The sequence below is a fragment of the Saccostrea cucullata genome, unplaced genomic scaffold (genome assembly GCF_032062105.1).
Source record: "Saccostrea cucullata isolate Sc308-1 unplaced genomic scaffold, CSIRO_AGI_Scuc_v1 ctg130, whole genome shotgun sequence".
NCBI classification, from domain to species: Eukaryota; Metazoa; Mollusca; class Bivalvia; order Ostreida; family Ostreidae; genus Saccostrea; species Saccostrea cuccullata.
Window position 1 is genome coordinate 295,001 of NW_026939106.1, and position 20,458 is coordinate 315,458.

At 35.3% G+C, this 20,458-nt stretch overlaps 3 protein-coding genes across 3 annotated transcripts in view; all 3 read right to left on the reverse strand.

The window, feature by feature from the left end:
• LOC134252255 (uncharacterized) overlaps positions 1–1,721 on the reverse strand; it is a 2,240-nt gene extending 519 nt beyond the window's left edge. The window contains exon 1 of the mRNA XM_062734693.1: positions 1–1,721. This exon is cut by the window's left edge and continues 519 nt beyond it. Coding sequence (XP_062590677.1) covers positions 1–1,708 — 1,708 coding nt within the window. The 5' untranslated portion in view covers positions 1,709–1,721.
• Positions 1,722–6,076: 4,355 nt separating this feature from the next.
• On the reverse strand, positions 6,077–9,672 carry LOC134252256 (peptidylglycine alpha-hydroxylating monooxygenase-like). The gene is made up of 12 exons (XM_062734694.1): positions 9,494–9,672; positions 9,337–9,391; positions 9,117–9,204; positions 8,601–8,710; positions 8,415–8,492; positions 8,180–8,228; positions 8,030–8,094; positions 7,536–7,616; positions 7,175–7,251; positions 6,932–6,985; positions 6,508–6,557; positions 6,077–6,269 (listed from the first exon to the last, which is right to left on the reverse strand). Exons 1-12 carry the CDS (start codon positions 9,632–9,634, stop codon positions 6,077–6,079), a joined length of 1,041 nt encoding a protein of 346 aa, XP_062590678.1. The 5' UTR covers positions 9,635–9,672.
• A 1,536-nt stretch (positions 9,673–11,208) lies between these two features.
• Positions 11,209–20,458, reverse strand: part of LOC134252260 (fibrillin-2-like) — a 64,041-nt gene continuing 54,791 nt past the window's right edge. Inside the window, exons 69-77 of the mRNA XM_062734698.1 lie at positions 19,810–19,928; positions 14,774–14,863; positions 14,430–14,478; positions 14,175–14,239; positions 13,985–14,065; positions 13,346–13,422; positions 12,252–12,305; positions 12,112–12,161; positions 11,209–11,880 (exon numbers count right to left, since the gene is read on the reverse strand). Of these exons, the coding sequence (XP_062590682.1) occupies positions 11,544–11,880; positions 12,112–12,161; positions 12,252–12,305; positions 13,346–13,422; positions 13,985–14,065; positions 14,175–14,239; positions 14,430–14,478; positions 14,774–14,863; positions 19,810–19,928 (922 nt within the window). The 3' untranslated portion in view covers positions 11,209–11,543. The remainder of the gene's footprint in view (positions 11,881–12,111; positions 12,162–12,251; positions 12,306–13,345; positions 13,423–13,984; positions 14,066–14,174; positions 14,240–14,429; positions 14,479–14,773; positions 14,864–19,809; positions 19,929–20,458) is intronic.

The window sequence follows — 20,458 nt, forward strand, 5'->3', positions numbered from 1 at the left end:
GTATGAATAATGAATACACCTCGTTCTGTAGAGCAGACTGTTGTTCTGGTACCAATTCACTGATATAATGGACGTCAGTGTCTAGACTGATATCCCTTGCTACAGCCTGTCTCATCTTTGTAGACCAGGACTGTCCCCCTACAGCCTCGGTATACAGCTCTGTATCTATATTATACCGATACATCACATATGGCTGTGCTAACTTGACCTTGATCATCTCTATGATAGATAAAGCTTCTGTGTATCTAAGTGTCTTGTAATAATACATGGCTATGTACATCATGTCAGTAATATAACTAAACCTGGCTGCTAATTTCAACATGTAACAGGACATTTTGTCAGCTCTATACCTCAGTTTGTTGTCAGGTGTGTAAGTTTCCATGTGTAATATAAAAGCAGTGCCCTGAAGGACAGTAGCTGAAAGTTTCTGTAGCATCATGACTTGATACTGTGTAAGGAGGGATGAGTCTATCATCTGTTCTATTGTATGTAGATATCTCATGAAGGTTTCTAGGTTTGATTTGTGAAGTATGTCATGACTGTCTATCTCCTGGAATAGCTCTGTATCAAACTCAGTCATAGAAATCAGAATATGTTCATCTGTACAGATGGAGAGGTGGGGGTTATGGAGGACATTTATAATACAAGACCTAACGGAGGGACTGTGTAGCAGGAATGCTATACCCTCCTCATACAATCCATACAGTCTTATAAATAGATGATGTTGTGCTTCACCATGGACTTTACTCAGAAACATGTTATTTTGGGGGATAAAAAAGTTAGGACAGACTCCCTCATACACCCACTTAAGGATGAGTTTGAAACAAACCCAGAAACACTCCAGGAGAGTTTGCGGACACCAATGTGTTATCATGTTTTGTTGAATCACCCAGAAAGCTGCTGTCTTCATGTGATAGGAACATATTAATTTATCATCATCACTTATTCCATAGTTAATTATATCTGTTAAGAACAATTTAAGCAAGCCATAACTTAGGAATTGACAGTGATTCATAGCACACACAAGTTTATGTTCTGCAAGAGAGAAAGAAATTCTCCATTCATTATGCACATGATATCCTAGTTTATGTCCAGTTGCTACAAGGTGACATCCATTTTTTACTATCTCATAAACAACATGAGGCTGGGGCCATGAGTGACATCTGTCTATCCATGAGGAGGCAGATGGAGGCCAAAAGTCACCAACAAAACAGTGGGCATAATCATATTGTAGTGTTCCAAATGTTCCACTGGCACAGGGTCCATGTGAAACGGTGTCAGGTGAAAGTGCAGAACAACAAACCTTTCTGTATTCTGAACTGGAGACATAAAGCCTGTTATTCATTCTAACACAAGCTCTCTGGATTCTTCTGTCCATGCTTGGTGACAGTAAATATAACAAAGTGTACCCTGGTGGACTATCAAAACAGTCACAGAGGATCAGTGTTTGTCTGTGTGTGTTGTAATACTGAGACTGAGATAATTCCCAGATCACACGGTGGTTATTTGGCCAACCCATTATGTCTACATCTGATCCTTTCAGTCTGAATCCTTCTCTGCGACTTCCACTCCCCATCCTTCTGACCACATCACTTGCTCTCCCTTGATTATCCGCCATATCCAAGATGTCCACCACATCTCTCCTCATCGCCACCATTTGTGAAGTCCCAAGTTTAACACACAGTCCCATGAACACTGACTCGGACATACGTTGTAGGACTGTCTTTCTAATGATGATGAAAGGGAAATTTAAAATAAATTTGACAAAAAAATTATATATGCAATTAAGTTAACCATTCAGTACTTACATAATTTTGATATGATTACATTTTTATTGATTAATCTATATTTCACTCTCAGCCTTAAAATATTGCTTTTACTTTTCAACGAAAATTAAGTCTTCTAAAAATGTGTTAACTGTCATCATGATCAATTTTTCTCAACATAGCATTAATTTTACAAAGAAAGAAGTAGAAGAAAATAGAAAAGATCTGCGAAATGTTAAAAGTGATTCAGATGTTGCAGTAACATACAAATATTTAATTAAAAACTCACATTGTTGAAGTTCTAAAGGAATCCATTTTTTACAGGTAAGATATGAAAATTACTGGGTGCTATAAATAGAATAGAAAAATCCCTTTAAATCTTCTTTCATTTTATATCACTCTGTAACTAAACAAGAGGCCCATGGGCCTTATAGGTCACCTGAGCATTATGCAACAACTTTCCAGTGATTGAATTTGATTCATGTTTTAATCCAGATGCTATGGCATTCACAATTTTGAAATAGGCACCATTGATCATCATAACAATACACTTAGCAGTTGCTTAGTTTGTTTACTTAATACCCATAGGCAGGGTAGGGGAACAAAAAATGCATTTCAAGTAATCAGTAATATTCAGCATGATCAGTAATGCCCCAATCACACATGAACCCCTGACCCTTAAGCCTAGATCCACACATTGCACAATTTTTGAAAAGGCACCCTTGCTTTTCAAAAATATTTGATAAATACCAAGGAGCAGATTTCAAACAATTCATCCAGTTTCAGTATATAAGTACAGTCCCCCCCTCCTTTATGGTACCCCTGACCCTGGGGCCTTGAAATTAACAATTCTGGAAGATTAGGACCCTTGCTCATCATAACTACATAGGTCTGCTTAATACCAAGGAGCAGAGAAGAAAACTTTCAAAGATTTAGTGTATTTTCACTGTATAATCAATACAGCCCCACCCTATCACTAGAACCCCTGACCCTGGGGCCATAAAATTCACAATTTTGGTAGAGGCACTCTTGCTCATCATAACTATGCACTTATTTAGTTTATTTAATACCCAGAAGTAGAGAAGAAGATTTTCAAAGAATTCATGTATTTTCACTATATTATCTATAGACCCCCCCCCCCCCCTTACACCAGAACCCCTGACCCTGGGGCCGTAAAATTCACAATTTTGGTAGAGGCACTCTTGCTCATCATAACTATGCACTTAGTTAGTTTATTTAATACCCAGGAGCAGAGAAGAAGATTTTCAAAGAATTCATGTATTTTCACTATATAATCTATAGAGCCCCACCCTAACACCAGAACCCCTGACCCTGGGGCCATCGAATTCAAAATTTTGGTAGAAGCACTCTTGCTCATCATTACTATGCACTTAGTTAGTTAATTCAATACCCAGGAGCAGAGAAGAAGATTTTCAAAGAATTCATGTATTTTCACTATATAATCTATAGAGTCCCCCCCCCCCTTTCACCAGAATCCCTGATCCTGGGGCCATAAAATTCACAATTTTGGTAGAAGCACTCTTGCTCATCATAACTATGCACTTATTTAGTTTATTTAATACCTAGAAGCAGAGAAGAAGATTTTCAAAGAATTTATGTATTTTCACAATATAATCTATAGAGCCACACCCTTACACCAGAACCCCTGACCCTGGGGCCATAAAATTCACAATTTTGGTAGAGGCACTCTTGCTCATCATAACTATGCACTTATTTAGTTTATTTAATACCCAGGAGCAGAGAAGAAGATTTTCAAAGAATTCATGTATTTTCACTATATAATCTATAGAGCCCCCCCCCCTTACACCAGAACCCCTGACCCTGGGGCCATAGAATTCACAATTTTGGTAGAGGCACTCTTGCTCATCATAACTATGCACTTAGTTAGTTTATTAAATACCCAGGAGCAGAGAAGAAGATTTTCAAAGAATTCATGAAATTTCACTATATACTTATTTAGCCCCACCCTAACACCAGAACCCCTGACCCCGGGGCCATGAATTTCACAATTTTGGTAGAAGACTCAATGCTGATTACAATCATGCAAACAGTTTGACTGCTTGATGTCCAGGAGTAAAGAAGAAGATTTTTAAAGATTGCACTAATTTTAGTGGTTTTGCCCCAACCCCCAGGGGGCAGGGACCATGAAATTCACAATTTTTGTGGGCTGGAATTTTTTTTCGAGTCAGATTATTTATTTTCATGTCGGTGAAGGATTATTTATTTCCAACAATAAGATTAAGAAAAGATTATTTAAATCTTCACTGAAAAATATTTGACAAGAAAAAACAAACAAACAAAACAAAAACAAACAAAGATACAAACAGAAGAAAAAATATTGGGGGGGGGATAGTACTGATCAGGGACAGAAGAGTAGTTCCTGTCCAGTCGAGGCCAGATTACCCGGTTTATATTTTTAACTGAAAGCTCAAGTGAGCTTTTCTGATCACATTTTGTCCGTCGTCCGTCTGTCTAGCTGTCCGTCTGTAAACTTTTCACATTTTCGACTTCTTCTCAAGAACCGCTGGGCCAATTTCAACCAAACTTGCCAAAAAGCATCCTTTGGTGAAGGGTATTCAAGTTTGTACAAATGAAGGGCCACGCTCTCATTAAGGGGAAATAATTAGGAATTAATGAAAATTTGGTGGTATGTTTTAAAAAATCTTTTCAAGAACCACTGGGCCAGGAAAGATGAAACTTATGGGGAAACATCCTCAAGTAGTGTAGATTCAAATTTGTTCAAATCATAACCCCCGGGTGCCACAATGGCCGACCAAAGTTTTACATAGAAATATATAGGAAAATTCTTTAAAAATCTTCTATTCAAGAATAGCAAATCCATAATTGATCATATTGATATGAAAGCATCCTCAGGTAGTGTAGATTCAACCTTGTTCAAATCATGACCCCCGGAGGTAGGGCGGGGCAACAATGGCTGACCAAAGTTTTACATAGAAATATATAGGAAAATTCTTTAAAAATCTTCTTCTCAAGAATAGCAAAGCCACAATTGATCTTTATATAGAAGCATCCTCAGGTAGTGTAGATTCAAATTTGTTCAAATCATGACCCCTGGGGGTAGGGCGGGGCCACAAAGGATGACCAAGTTTTACATAGAAATATTTAGGAAAATTCTTCAGAAATTTTCTTGTCAAGAATAGCAAGGGCATGAATGATCATATTTATATTTAGACGGAAGCAACCTCAGGTAGTGTAGATTCAAACTTTTTCAAATCATGACCCTCGGGGGTAGCGCTGGGCCACAATTGCCGACCAAAGTTTTACATAGGAATTTTAAATAAAAAAAAAATTCTTTCCCCAAAATTGCAAAGCCATAATTGGTCATATCTATATGGAAGCATCTTCAGTTTGTGTAGATTCATGTTTGTTCAAATCATGACCCTCGGGGGTAGGCTGGGCAAAAATGGCTGCTCAAAGTTTTACATAGAAACATATAGGAAAATTCTTTTAAAATCCTCTTTTCAAGAATAGCAAAGCCATGATTGGTCATGGGACTACCTCTGGATTTAAACTTTTAAATAATAAACCAATTTCTTTTTTTTCCTAGCCAAAGTGCTCAGGTGAGCGATGTGGCCCATGGGCCTCTTGTTACCATTTTTGTTTATTTGTTTATATAAAAAATGTTCAAAGAATCTTAATTTATAGGGTATAAAAACGGACTGCTGGATATTTCATGGTGGAATCAGGTACCTAAGAGAAGAAAGCATCCCCTTTTGACCAGTCAATCCCTCTGAGAGCCACGTGTATTGACGAGGTAGACGTTATCGACATAAAGGTCTAATGATGTGTTCATAAAGACAGATCACTCCGAATGTTTAATGCAAAGCGTTCGAAGTGTTTATAAAGGTTTTTACTTTTGATAAAGTGTGTGGTAACAAACAAGACATGGTTTGATAAGTTTGGTAGTTAAAACCCTTTCCCTGAATGTGTAAAACGCATGAAAACCTTTTTAACTGTATCTGGAACGAGCTATTGGTTGAATTTCCATTATACAAAAGAAAGGAAGTACTAATTAAGCCTCAACAGATAAACATTAAAATACAATTGTGTAAAAAGAGATCGGTTACGAAAAAATCATAAAGACACCCCAGTTTCCCTACACACCAATCCATGAATATTTTACGGATATTAAAAACATTTCTATCGCTTTTCATTTATAGAACATTCAAAGAAGCATTCTTTGTTCTTCAGGCATAGTCATGATTAAAATCATATATCTCCGACAAAAACATAAAAAAAATTGTTCAATGGCTGAATTTTTATTCACTTCAAGCAAATGGATCTTCACGAGTAAATTCTGGTAGGCCGACAGTACTGCTAGCATTAACTGGTACCGAGGCTAGATAGTCCCCCCAGCGGAAGGTCTGAGCGTCCCTGAAGCAGTACTGAACTTCCAGGTTAGCGGGGTTGTCCGTGGAGTACAGAATGTAGAAATTACACATCTCGTCCTTGTTTGTGGATCTTGTAAAATAACGTATTTAGTTTATATTTCTACCAAGTATCAAACAGGTTCAGGTTAGCTAAGGGGATTGATAAACACTTTCCTAAATGTAAATCGTGTGAATTGATTTAAGTTGGGAGAATAAAAGTGATTTTTTGCCATTTCTTCAATTTTCTTTGCAAAATGAAAACCAGTCAAATTAGATAAACGTCTAAATTTAATTAGATTGGAGTTCAATCATGGTCTAATTGTACCTACCCGATTTTTGTTGGAAATGTTCTGTCGCTACTCATTGTACAACGTGCTGCCTTACAAATCAAAAACATTTACATTATGATTGATAATGCATCATATGATTATCTTAACTAATCATGGAAAATGATCATTAAAATCATAGTATAATTCATTTTTATCCACCACCACTTTATGACAAATTCATTGATTGTAGATTGCCTGGTTTCAATTGGACAGCATTACTGAAACCGTACTTCTTAAAATCCCTTTATTATATATCCATGTTACCGGTATGTTGCCCTTAATCGCCCCGTTTTCTACTGCGACTCCCACCTACCTCAGGTGGTCAAGGGGTGACCGGGCAAGGTAATATCATGCAGGAAAGATCATGGAGTCTTGAGATAATTCTTATATATAGTATGACCACAACATGTCATCTTAAACTTACCAATACGTCTCCTTGGCGTATATCCATGCCAGGGGAATACACATCATAGAAAGCCTTCAAAATAAAATTAATGCATCAGACTGATGTTTGCAAATATATTTTATTTGCACGGTCTAAGATTCATTGAAGCATTAAGGTTCAATGTTACTCTCATCAAAAGAGAGATAACTCTTAGTAAAATTAAATATAGGCGTAACTGTCTCATTCTTTATATACTAAATCTGTGAATTTGACATCCAATACCTGGGGTAGCTGAGGGGACATTCGTCCGATTTCAGTCCACTTGTCGTGGCGTATCCTATATGCTGAGGTTACTACGCCTAAAAGAGACGAGGGAGCATTGAAATTAAATATTCAATTGTAGTATTCGGTCCATCCTCATAAGATTAGGTACCGCAGCTAGGTCCAATCTTAGCCGAGGCCACAAGTGGACTCAGGACCACTGACATTATGAGAATATCCATTCAAATATTTTGATTATATTTTTTGTAGATTTTCTAGTTGTAAAAGTACTAATAACAATTATTTTTCTCTTTTGTGGATGCATTTTTTTCAATTACGTATGTTTTTAAAAATGAGATATGACTTTGAAAAAAAGTATAACCTAAATTGTGCGAGTGTGTTCGGAATCCGATTGGATTTATCGTATAGTTGTTATACTTGCAGGCCGACTCCAGATGGAAATCTATAAGGAAAAAAATTGTAGTAATGTAAGTATAGGAAAGAAATTTTTTCACAAAAGGCACCCCACCCCTAAAGACTAGAACCGCCACTCTATCTTTTCAGACTTTCTATTTTCAAAGAATGGGACACTATGAAATTCATTTATATCAAAATACAAGACAGACAGATACTAAATAATGATTTTTTATTCTAAGCATATTTAAGCTTTGATCACGACAAGCACTTTAACTGAGCTACATACATATTTTTCTGTATAAATTTAGACTTTCCATAAAAAGAATGAGAATTATTTCCAATAATGCGGATTTCCTATATTAGTCACTATTAACTTAGGAAAATCACTTTTAGATTAACAAGATGGATAATTATAATAATCTTACATCATACAGTGTACGTACAAAAAAAATCACGTACTCTGTATCATTGGTGGTATGTATCCAAAGTTACCCAACACGTAAAATCCAGCTTGTTGAGGTTGTCTGTAAATAACATACATCTATGACATACAAGTACATGTATAATAGACAAAACAAAACGAAAAAGTTTCTTTTTGTCAGATCTTACCGTGTGTAGGTCATGTGCAGCGTTACCCCGGAGTCATCACGTTCTGAAGCTAAATAGAGAAGTCCTTTTCAATATTGACATCATATTAAATATAAGTTTATTTTTAAATATTTTGTATACATAAAAAAGATTGATTTGTAGTCAAATTTTGCATTTACCTCCACTTAGTCAATTAAAAATGTAAACGGTTCTATGTGCATTATAATAATTAAATAAAAATATTTAATGTACTCACTTTCTAGAACACCTTTATAATGAAGCTGAATGACCAGGTATTTGATTGATGTATTGCCGCTAACACGGAAGCCAACACCTGAAATAATAAAGTCACAAACTCTTTAACATTTGGTAGACACCGTTTTCCTTTACAATTTGCTATGAGTGAGCAATAATTTTGTATAATAATTCCGCGCATGCCCACCTTCCGGAAGTTCTCTAGAGTCTGCGTCCATTGCCCATGCGTACACGATTTCCCTTTGTCCATCTTTGCACACAGAATCGTCTGATCTGTCGTCCATCTCCCCACACGCCCTGAAAGGATATAAAACTCCAATCACAACTATTTCCGGTTATGTTATGAACATTCATAAGCATTTTGCCAGATTGAAAACGGGCAGTAACTCTTGCAGGCCAAAGTTGTTTTAATTATTATTATAACTACTTCCTGCAGGAAATTGAACATGTAGGTCATGCGCTTCCCCGGTAATTATTATCAATGACTCGTTAGATTTATCTGAACTTTTTAACAATATCTAAAATGTCCAAATAATAATTTTCCCTTAATTGTCAATTTGCCCAGTGGTGAAAAAATTTATACATGTATGTTTTGACACACAACTTATTTTCCTTTGCCAATAACTCCATAAATATATTATAATCAGCACTTCAAAGAAAAGCGATACCTTTGTCTTTTTTGTACTTATCCTTGAATACTTACCATGAGTCCTCCGTTGAGCCGGGTTCGCCACAACCATAAACCATCATATGGTGTGCTATTTCTTTTGAGGCATGAGGTTCATATTTTACTAGAAAACATATCAGTATAGATATCAAATGATATCCGGCATTGGCTTGTAGTGGCGGAATAGAGTGATAATGCTTGTGTAGATAAGTAAATTAGCAAAAACTTGTAGGTATTTATTAGGAATCAAACTCACAGATGTATGCCTCTCTCTCGTCTAGTTTAACACCATGACAAATAAGATCGTCAGCCTGTTTGAATTAAATTTTTGACTTTCAGGAAATTACAAGGATTAGCAAAAACATACAATATTCACTCGATTCATTAGGGTTTTCATCCTATACAATACTCACATGTTGTGGCTTCACATTTGGCATGCGTATAGATTTTGTGAAGAAGTTGGGATCTTTAATGTATTTTAGTTCACATCGTGGAAGAAGTAGACATGTTCCCAATATTATTATTAAAATTCTCTTCGTGAGAAGTAATACCATTTCGTTATCTTAACTTTGTAAGGAAGAGATAGTTTAAGGTCAAAGGTCATTGCAGATTACCGTATATACTCGCCTATAAGTCGGTTGTATTTTTTGACATTGCTAGTATCTTGGTGGGATTTGTTATTGACCGGCTTATAATAAGTCGGTATAAATTTTTTGCCAAATCTGGTGACAATTTCAAGTAAATCCATTCATGTTTTCACCTGGTTTCAATTAATATTTTTCGAAATGACACTGATATTTAATCTTGAATTATTAAACATAAAGGCAATGTCACTTGAAATACAAATAAAATTATTAAAATATGTAAATACTTGTACTTTTTATATATAATCTAAGAATACATAAATTATTTTATATATCCAGACATTTTCTTTGATAATCGTCGAAAATGCAAATAAGATACTACCTTTTAGCCTCCAGAAAAATACCAATCTCTTTATGACTCGCCTATAAGTCGGACATTGAGTTTTAGACCAATATTTAACTCCCAAAATACCGACTTATAGGCGAGTATATACGGTATACATTATAGTATATAGTATATAGTATACATTGGAATTAGCACGTATGAATGTCGGACCAAAACTTTTTTTATTTTGAAAGACCACGTCTGATTTAATTGTAGCTGCAGGACTATAACTCTCAATAGTTTTGAATATCAAAGTTGTTCTAAATTCCTCAACCACAGAGTTTCACTTCTGCAGCTATTTATATTGAAGAATCTTCCATATGCTGTTCAGTTACATAAAAACTATTACACATCCTGCCCAATTTACCGTTATACCAGAGCACTATATTTATGTAATATCAGAGGGAAGTTGCCAAGTTGTATTGTTAAACCATGGACGTCCCTTTGAAATTTTTTCATTCGATTTGAGACCACTTGCCAATGAAGGACTGCAAGTTTAGACCTGTACTCGGCACTTATAACATATAAGACATCTTTTTCGTGCCGCCAACTTTTCCTTCATAGATTCTCCGTTTATAAGATCAAATCCGAAAGAACGGTCTCCACACCAAACAATGGGTTCGAATCCGCAAAGAAACAATGAACCCATTACTGTAAACCAACTATTATTCGCGTGCAAGAAATATTCGCAATTTACGCGACCCACTTTAACTCGCGAATATTAATCGCCACGAACCAATTATTTTGCTAAGTATTTGTAGAGATATGTTTCCTCGGTCGTGGAAATTAATCGTCGCAGATTGTTTTCAAACTGAAGAATCGCGAATAAAAGATGACGCGAATAGTAGTTAGTTTACAGTACTTTTCGACTCTTAAGTAAACGCTAGATAACCACTGCACCATGTGGGCAACAATTTTCAAGTTAAAAATGTTAAGAAGACTAATGAGATACATGTAGTCCTAAATATCAAATATCGCAAAAATCAGTGCTTAATATACGATAGATGTATACCTTTTCCTCCTTCTTGACTGGAGGAAATAACTTGCACGAATCTTTTAAGAAAATGGTAGAAGTACGGGTTACAAATTAAATTTAAAAATATCTTAAAAGTCCTGGGTTTCAAGTCTCCACATCTGAAAAAATATCACAAGACAACCATTTTAACCAACTTTATTGTAAACATTTAAATATAGCCAACATTTTCATAAAAATAATGATATACAGTAATACTTCCTATGTTCACTAGAAAACATAAACAAAACAAACATTTATTCAACAAAGAATGTAACTTTTAGTTACTAATATATTCACCATAAAATTTTGTGAACTTTTCCCCCTTTGATTACATTACGATGATATTAAAACATATTTTAAAAAATGTACATTGAGTAAATATAACGAATTTGGAGACAGCGAATTTTTCATAATATTTCATATGACCTAATCAATGAAAACCATTTACTGAACACAAAAACGGTATCCAGGAATCCATTTTAGAACTGCGGATAGTAGTCGGGGTCGCCATATGCATTGTTGAGGTAGTCCAGCAGGTGCGCCAAGCGTTTATCCTGTAAATTTTGCTCCAACGTCACATCCTTTGCCGAGATCCCCGGATGAGCGGGAGACGAGATTTTGAGGTACACATTTTTGTCGGGTATGATGCTGGCAGACTGCGGGGCGTCCTTGAGATTCATTTTATGCTCCAGGGGTGAGTTGTCCCAGTAGAAGTAAGGTGGACCGGCAGAGAAACAATTGTGTTCTCTGGCAGTTTTGGTCCCGTCCACAAAATACATGATGTAGAAATTACACATTTCGTCATTTTGGGTAGCTCTAGAACAGAAAATCAGATTTATATAATTATCGAAGTTTTTTTTTGGGGGGGTGTCTTTTTTTATGAAAGAGATATAGCATCAAGTATGTTTTTTTGTAGTCTAAGAGTTTAATAGATAAAAAATTTTAAAAGTTATAAAAATTCTATGTTATTTCTTTTTTTGCAGTGGGACGCAATGGGACAGGAACATTTATTGTACATCAAATCCTTAAGACATTTTAATTTCTTACCCTATCTGAATAGTTCTTGATTCATCATTTTTCATTGTACATCTAGCAGCCTAAAAGAAAAATAAATTCCGTTCAATAAAAAAAGTTAAAAACTAATTGTTATTGGTAGCGAAAAATGTAAACAATAAATGAAGACTTACCCAAATATCTCCCTTGCGTACTTCTATATTTGGCGTGGTCACATTGTAAAACATCTGAAAAGGATAAAGTACAAATCTTTATACTATAGATCTATAGTGCAATAAAAGTTTTAATGGTGAAATTAAAAAAAAAGACGCTTGGTCAAAAAGTTCTTTTATAGAAATACATGTACGTTGAATTCAAAACAAACTTTTTGGATCATGGTTTATGAAATTAAAGATTGTTCCAGAAAACACAAACTTATAAATACATGTATTTCATATTTACAATGCCAGTCGAGACCAAAATTACTCATCTCTGCGCAATGTTTAAAAATGATATATTATTTATTTGAACAAAATACTCTGAGATTGAAATGTCACAGCATAGAAAGGTTGTTATAATCGGTGGTCGGCGCACGGCAACCTTTTGAATTTCAAAAATAATAGCATTGAGAGCAATATTCTCATCAGGCTTTACGAGAAATTATGTGAAAAAAATACATCGATCGGGAGAACTCATGTGTATTAATTGACATCATAGAATTAATATTAAATAACAAAGAAAATGACATTATATGCATAAACTTTATCAATTGATTGTGCGTTGTTTAACGTCCCATTCATTCGAGAATTTTTCACTTATGTATCGAGGCGTCACCATACAATGTCATGTATACCGCGAAGGACTTCAAATTGAGACATTAACTCGGCACGAAAGGCCATTGAGCAGTGAGGTACCTGGTTTCTTTATCAACGCCTACCGTAACATAGGCTTCGGTTTTTAAGATCTGCATCCGAGAAACCCGCAATTTTCACTTCAAAATGCCGAGCGCTTGACTAAGGAACAGTTGCTATCTATTTTTTATCGACTTAAGTCTGTCACGGTCATAATTCGAACACACAACCCTTTGATCGCGGAGAGAGCGCTCTACCGACCGAGCTACCCAGACACCATTAATTACACATAGTAGATTGAAAACTAGTGTGATTACTATTAAATAACCGAATCTTCCATCATTATGACATAACTTGAACATATTATCTTACAGACATCATATATTCAGCACAACATCAAGATATCTGATGTAATTCCAATTACAACTGTGTATCACCTGTGGTTTATGGGGGCTCATTCTACCGATTTCTGTCCATTTTCCGTCTCGGATTCGGTAGCCAGCAGTCACTTCCCCTGATAACAAACACAATCTGTTACAAATCTCATCACAATCACAGGTAAGGGATATACAGTGCATGGACCCTCAGATATCCGGACCCCAGATTTTCAGATGCTTTAGTATCCGGACGATTTTTCATCGGGACAAATTTTTAAAATGTTATATTGTCTTGTTTAACTGGTGATTCAGGTATCCGGACGCTTCACATATCCGGACAAATTGACTGGGAACCAAAGCGTCCGGATAAATGAGGCTCCACTGTATTTTGATATTCAGTGAAAAAAGACAAAAGACACTTGTTGCAGATTTTCTTGTACATGTATGCCTATACCTAGATGAAGTTAGTTTCAATTTGTCAATTTGCAACATTGTTCTCATATAATTTTTTGTTACGGGTATCAATATCTTCTAGTCTAAAAAAAAAAATAATTAAACCAAATTATTTTAGCATTTTGAGAAAATATAGTCGTGACATTCTACAAACGCTTGAAAAGTAAAAAAAAAAAACTACTTTCAAAAAAGTCAATTTGGATTTAAGAGATCGTTTTGTAAATTACAGCTGACGGTGTTCTTTACCATGTGTATGTGCATGCGTCCTAAAGGCGAATGGATGCATAACGATGTCCTCAGACATTTCACAGGCAGTTTCCATATACTCTGCAGAAAAACAAAATTAATGTTCAGTTGAGGAATACAATGTTTTCAAAAATATTTACACACTCTTGAATATCTAGTTTACATGTACATAATGCCTTATTGGACTTACCAACCGACTTTGGAGGAATACTTCCGCCGGTTCCCAACAGATAGACTCCTGCAGACCGGGGCATACTGGAAAATATGACAATATGACATTGAGATTCACTTGTTGTTTACCCCTTCATCTACATCTTCGCTATAGCCAAGGGTCTCTGATACGCTACTATCCTCATAGAAGAGTCAACTGTGTAGCGTATCAGAAACCCTAGGGTAGCGAAGATGCTTCATCTAAGGAACAAAATGTTATTTCAGATTTACTCACGGAGTGGTAGTGGTACGGAGGGTGACGCCGGAACTATCCTTGCCATTTTCTGTCAAAAGGAACAATAATATTAATATAACTGATCTTTTTTTCATTACTCGTCTAATCAAGTTATTTCATACAGAAAACATTGAATTGTTTCAACGTTCATTTTCCATTTCTTTTGGTATTTTTAGTACCTTTTTCGGAGAAATGGGGGGGTGCGAACTCTCCAATATAAGTAATGCTGGAGGTATAAATCTACTACGAAACGGGCATTCGTGGACATGTCCAACCCAGTAATATTATTAAACTGTCTTTTTCATCGCCATAATCAACATTTCAAAGCTTGATGTCTAACTTACTTGGCGGCAGGAAGTTATCCACATTCTTGTAGTGGACTTGCAGAACCAGAAATTTGATGTCGGAATCGCCTCCTACTTTGAATCCGACATCTGAAATAGAAAGGTGGTCGGTCGTTACAATACGCCATCTCGTACATGTATAAAATAAAATTGAATCTAACTGAAGTTACTTCCATATAAAATATTTAAGTAGTCACGACTTTAAAAGATTTAAAGAATTTAATTAATTGTATATTATAAGGTACATCACATTGTAAATTTGTAAATGTGTGGTCTTATCGGGGGAGGGGCGTGGTCATTATTTGAAAATTATTTTTTTTTCTTTACAGATTTACCTTATACACATTTCTTTGTAAAAATTTAATTGCCCTTTGTAGCCCTACTCAAGCCCGGGCGTATAGGTTCATGTTGATAAAAAATATTTTTTTAGATGATGTAATACTTTGAACGCCTATTCGATTCAAATTAACTTAAATCTGCATTATGTAATGAATATTTCTTATTTGCTCTCGTCCAGTTGTTATTGACATTTTTTAAGATGTCACTGTAAATATTCATTAAGATAATAATCTTCTCTCTTGAAAGTGAGCGTGGTCATTTATTTATACCAAAGTAACTTTCCTTTAACCAAAGTCGTTAGGAGGCAATTTTTTTTTTAAATGGGTCCAGTGGTTCTTGAGACGCCTTGAGCTCAGGTAAACCTAAATTTTTTATTTTAACAATTTTATGGAATCTCTCTGTTAAATAAAAAAAAAAATGAAAGGGATTTGAAACATTTTATGATTTTCATATTACATTCTTATAACCATCACTGTGTCACGGCGCATTGCAGAAATTCATACATGAACATCACAAAACAAAAAGTAAACACAGATAATTTTATTGATTATTATTTCAATATATTTCAGGAATAAAAAAATGTTACAAAGTACTTTGTTAAACACATGATCAAATCCCATGAAGTCCAAAGGCCACGTATCTGATCACGTACCAATCAAACAGAAATATTACAGGAACAGTGCGCCGTATCCAGGGGCGTAGCTTCCATTGTGGCAATGAGGCAACTGCCTCACTAGATTTTTCAGCAAAATCCCTTTCCCGTAAATTAATACATCACAGAAAAGAATTGATTTGTTTTTCTTAAACCTAATTGTTTTTATTTGTCATTTAAACAATTCAAGAAAATGTACTTTCATATCAGTATGTTCAGGGTCAAAATATTCATGAGATCGGGTTCTAGTTCTAAAACACAGGCACAGAAACAAGTGCCTGTGTTCTAAAACGTAAAATTTAAAGTAATTTTTGTGGAAAAATGTTGAAATAAACATGAGCAAAAAAGGGGGACATACGCAGTTGACGTCCTTTCTAAGAGAAGGAAAAAACGAAAGTTAAAAACAAACCCTGTAAATTAGTGAATAATTCTATTACTAGTATCTTTCCAAATGATGTCAAAATTCAACATTAAGATATTTAAAAATTGTGTTTGAAGTTCGAAAAAAGCATTTTTTTAAAACTTAGAATACGTTTAAATTCAGTGCTGTACATGCAGTGTCATATGAATGCGAAAGTCATAAAACGGGGGGGGGGGGTGCGAAATTTCTGCCCAGGACAGTATTATTTTTATATTTTAAATCCCACAAATCCAATCGCCCCCCTGAACCCCCCACCAGGGCTTTTAAGGCGGCCCCCAGACCCCTGGCCACAATAGTTTTGCCTCACTAGAAAATAAAGTCAAGCTAGGAAATCATCTATAGATGAATTTATATAATATCAAATTGAAATCTCTGAATTTAATAATACATGAAATACATGTATTATAGATATTGGGGATTATCTTACTATTTTGTGAGTTCTTTATTGTGGAATCAGAAGAGGTGGTGTCGTTCGTTTCATTTTACATGCCTATTTACTTTCAAAGGAATTTCGGGTTAAAACGGTAAGTGCAATTTTTATACTAGGCCCAACTTTTTTAAGCATGTTCAAATAATTCTTCACAGCAAATGAAGGCCTAATGAACATCTCTTAGTTGAAAAAATAACCTTAATATTTAATTTTATCTTTGAAATTCTATCAAGTAGGGCCTAACGAAGTTCTGCATCGTCGCAAACCACGACCGGGAGAGTTGTATATCTACAATAGATTCTATATGGACTCCGAATCGTGGCTTGAGACGACGGAAGTTCCAATACCAGTTTCAATGTCAAAGAAATAAATCTCACACAAACATTGATCTATAAACACTGTGTAAAGGAAACGGAAAACGTGAGAGTAACGAACAGAAAACGTCAAAGTAAAGAATAGAAATAATAGTCAGATAAACGTATAGGAAACGTCGATCTATTCAGGTCTGTGGAGTAACGAACAAAAACTAAACGTAAGATAAACGTTCAGGAAACGTATGAGAAACCATGCAAACAGCACGCGCAACAAGTCGCGTGCAAGAAATGGATAAACCCATAGTGTAACGTTAACGTACAGGTGTCAGTGTCGTGTGCAAAAATGGAAAAACCCATAGGTATAAAAGCGTAGTGTCGTGTGCAAAAATGGAGAAACCCATAGGTATAAAAGCGTAGTGTCGTGTGCAAAAATGGAAAAACCCATCTATAGGTATAAAAGCTTAGTAAATTGAAACGTTTCTCATTCGAACGGCAAGATGTTTCCTGTCAACATGGACTCTCAGAGCGCGATGAAGAAAGTTTTACAATCTCAACAGTTATATTTCAGACAGAGAGAAAGACAATTAATAGGAATAATTCACCGACAGAGGAGAGGAGAGTTAGCACTTCGCAGAGAAAATGCTCGCCTTTCACTGAATTTAGCCAGAGCTAGCAGACAGCAACAAATACAGCTTACTGAGGTTTTACGGAGATTGCAAGAAGTCTCGACACATCTGACCAGACAGCAGCAAGAAGTGATGAACAATCTCATTAACATCCGAGAAGAGCTTGACAAAATTGAAGTCAAATTGACTAAAATGGAGGAGGAGATAGGTAACCAGCGAACAGAGGAAAGGAATATCAGGAGGAAAACAAGGGAGACTGACCCCTGCTTTATATGTAAGGAGCTTGGCCACTGGGCTCCTGAGTGTCCCAGAAAACATCAGTGCTTTCGATGTCGAGAAATGGGACACTGGGCCAATGAATGTCCACAAAGGAGAGAATAAAAAGATTATGCCTAGAAGGCCTTGAAAATAGAGAAGAGATCACCCAGCTATCCATCCGAAGAGACAACCAACCAGAAGGACGTGCCATTAATACGGAAGAAGAAAAAGTGATGGACGTTTAAAATTTTAATGTCAATGTGTACGTTTCATCGTCGTTTGCTGTTCTTCACTTTCTGGTATGTTGATTCAGATTGCTAGTTAAACTGATTGTTAAATTTTGTTAATTTTGTTGTTAATTAAACTGATCAATAAATGCTGAAAATATACTTGACTTTTATTATTCTTTAGCTGAAGTTTCAGCTTAGTGAGAGAGTCTAGGTGGCTGTCAAAATGTGAAAATGACGTCACTAATCTGACTTGCTTGTGTTTTGAATTGGTGCCAAGTTTTTGACGTCACAATGCATACAGTGACTGCATGTGACTTGACAGTTTTTTGACCTATTGAATTTTACAATACACTATGGTTTTTCTCATTATTGCACACAAAATGTTGCACTTGGCTGCTTGCATACGATATCTCTGAAATTTTACCGTTTCGTTATTTTCAACGTTCTCTGTACGTTTCTCTAACGTTTTATTCAAGATTTTCTAGTGCAGTAGAACTGTAGCTCTCTGCTTGAGAAAATGTAGGTTTAGATGTAGAAAGGGAGCTACAGATCCATGCATTGTAAAAACCTTCGATTTACGTCGCCGATTTTTTTTTGTCGCTCTCTCCAGGTATAATTTCTAATATTTTATATCTTCCCAAGCTTTAAAATTATAAATGATATCCAGTAATTCACCACACATTTAACTCCTATTTCTTGGTGTTAATTTACCATTCAATGGTTCAAGAAGGGCCGTTTGTGGAAGTGGATATAGAAATGAGAATTTTTTAAACCGACATTCCAAATCCATAGAGGACCGTTTTGAACCGTTAATAATTGGATTAAAATAAATGATTTTTAAATTATTACATCAGATACTATTCAAAGACTTTAAAAAAGCAAAACTGCAAGAAATACATGTAATACCTAAAGGGTGCGACAAAAAATTGGCGGCATAAATGGAAGGTTTTTACATCAATTGGATCTGTAGCTCTCTGCTTTATATGTCCGAATTTTCTCAAGCAGAGAGCTACAGTTCCGCAGTCTTGAAGACTGGAATAAACACATATTCGTACTGAAGAATACGGAAATCGTCCTCCCCTGTCGCCCAGCCAGCATATCTACATTATACATTAAAGCAATATGAGCTGCATGTTTGACATTGGAAAAAATTATTGCTATTTTGTAATTAACTAATTTAATTACAGAAAAATAAATCATTTATAAACTTCTGACGTTCATATTTGCGATGGAAATTTTTTTATTAGCTTTGATTGAAGCAAAATTGAATTATTGTCGTCCTGTAGTACAATAATGATTTCTTATATAAAACTGCATATTCAGTTGTACAGAAATATTTCTTCTGATCATTTTAAAACTTTATTTTGGGCTTATTGGTCACAAGTTAATTACATACAAATTAATCATAATAGCACATTTTACCAGCAAAATAAAATTCTCAAAGATACAGCTCATATTGCTTTAAATGGTACTACCAGTAAGTCTTTATTACAATTAATTTTTGAGAAAAAATGATTGATGTAATATAAATTCGCCTTTTAAAAATGCAGCCAATTTTTTTCAAATTTAGAATTTAAATGTCAATACTAGCTGATATTTCCTTATTTATCATTTTTAAAATCTAAAAAAAAAATATTCTAAATGTTGTTACATACACGCATATACATTAACACTTTTCAATATGCAAATGAGGTAGTTGCATGTACAGTTTAATTATCTTTGACTTTTGACGTTCTTATGATTGTGGTGTTAGTAGTCTGGCTTACCTTTTGGTAATGTGAGGCTGGGGGCGTCCATTGCCCAAGCATAGATGATCTGAGATCCGCTCCCACACACCCCAGCTGAGGCGTATTCAGAAGTAGTGTGAGCCATTTCCCCACAATTCCTGTACAAAAAGAAAATATTAGGAACTTGACAACATGCAGGTATATTATGGTTTCTGACATTAGGAGGTCTCACTGACATATAACCATTACTTTTTAAACCTTCAATTAAACATGACAATTTTTCGGTATAATACCGGGCCCTTAGAACACAGGGTGGGGGGGGTGTTAGAGTTGGCCACTAGCCCTTTTTCTTTTTTTATGAGTTTAATGAGTAGAGTCTTTTGCTGTATTTTTTTTAAAAATATGTATACAATTTTTATTAAGAAGCTGGAAGACTCTCATCCAACTTGTTGCTTTTAGGTTGAACACTGCCAGATTTTATTTAAAAAAATCAAACGTTGTACCCCCCAACACACATGAAATACAAATAAGAATATTTGCAGTTTGGGCAGTTAAAGTTTTTTTTGGCCGGGAAGGGGGGTGTTGACGTCAGAATCCCCAACCTTTTTTATCTTGTTGCATTGAAAATTTTTATCAATTATAAACAGAATAACTCCTCATCTTGTTAGATGCTTTTTAACTCGATAAT

Coding starts and splice junctions, on each gene's coding strand:
- LOC134252256 (XM_062734694.1), bottom strand. CDS start 9,634: ATGGTATTACTTCTCACGAAGAGAATTTTAATAATAATATTGGGAACA. Junction 8,711..9,116: donor GGCTCAACGGAGGACTCATG/GTAAGTATTCAA, acceptor ATATCCTTTCAG/GGCGTGTGGGGAGATGGACG. Junction 7,617..8,029: donor CATACCACCAATGATACAGA/GTACGTGATTTT, acceptor TTTTCCTTATAG/ATTTCCATCTGGAGTCGGCC.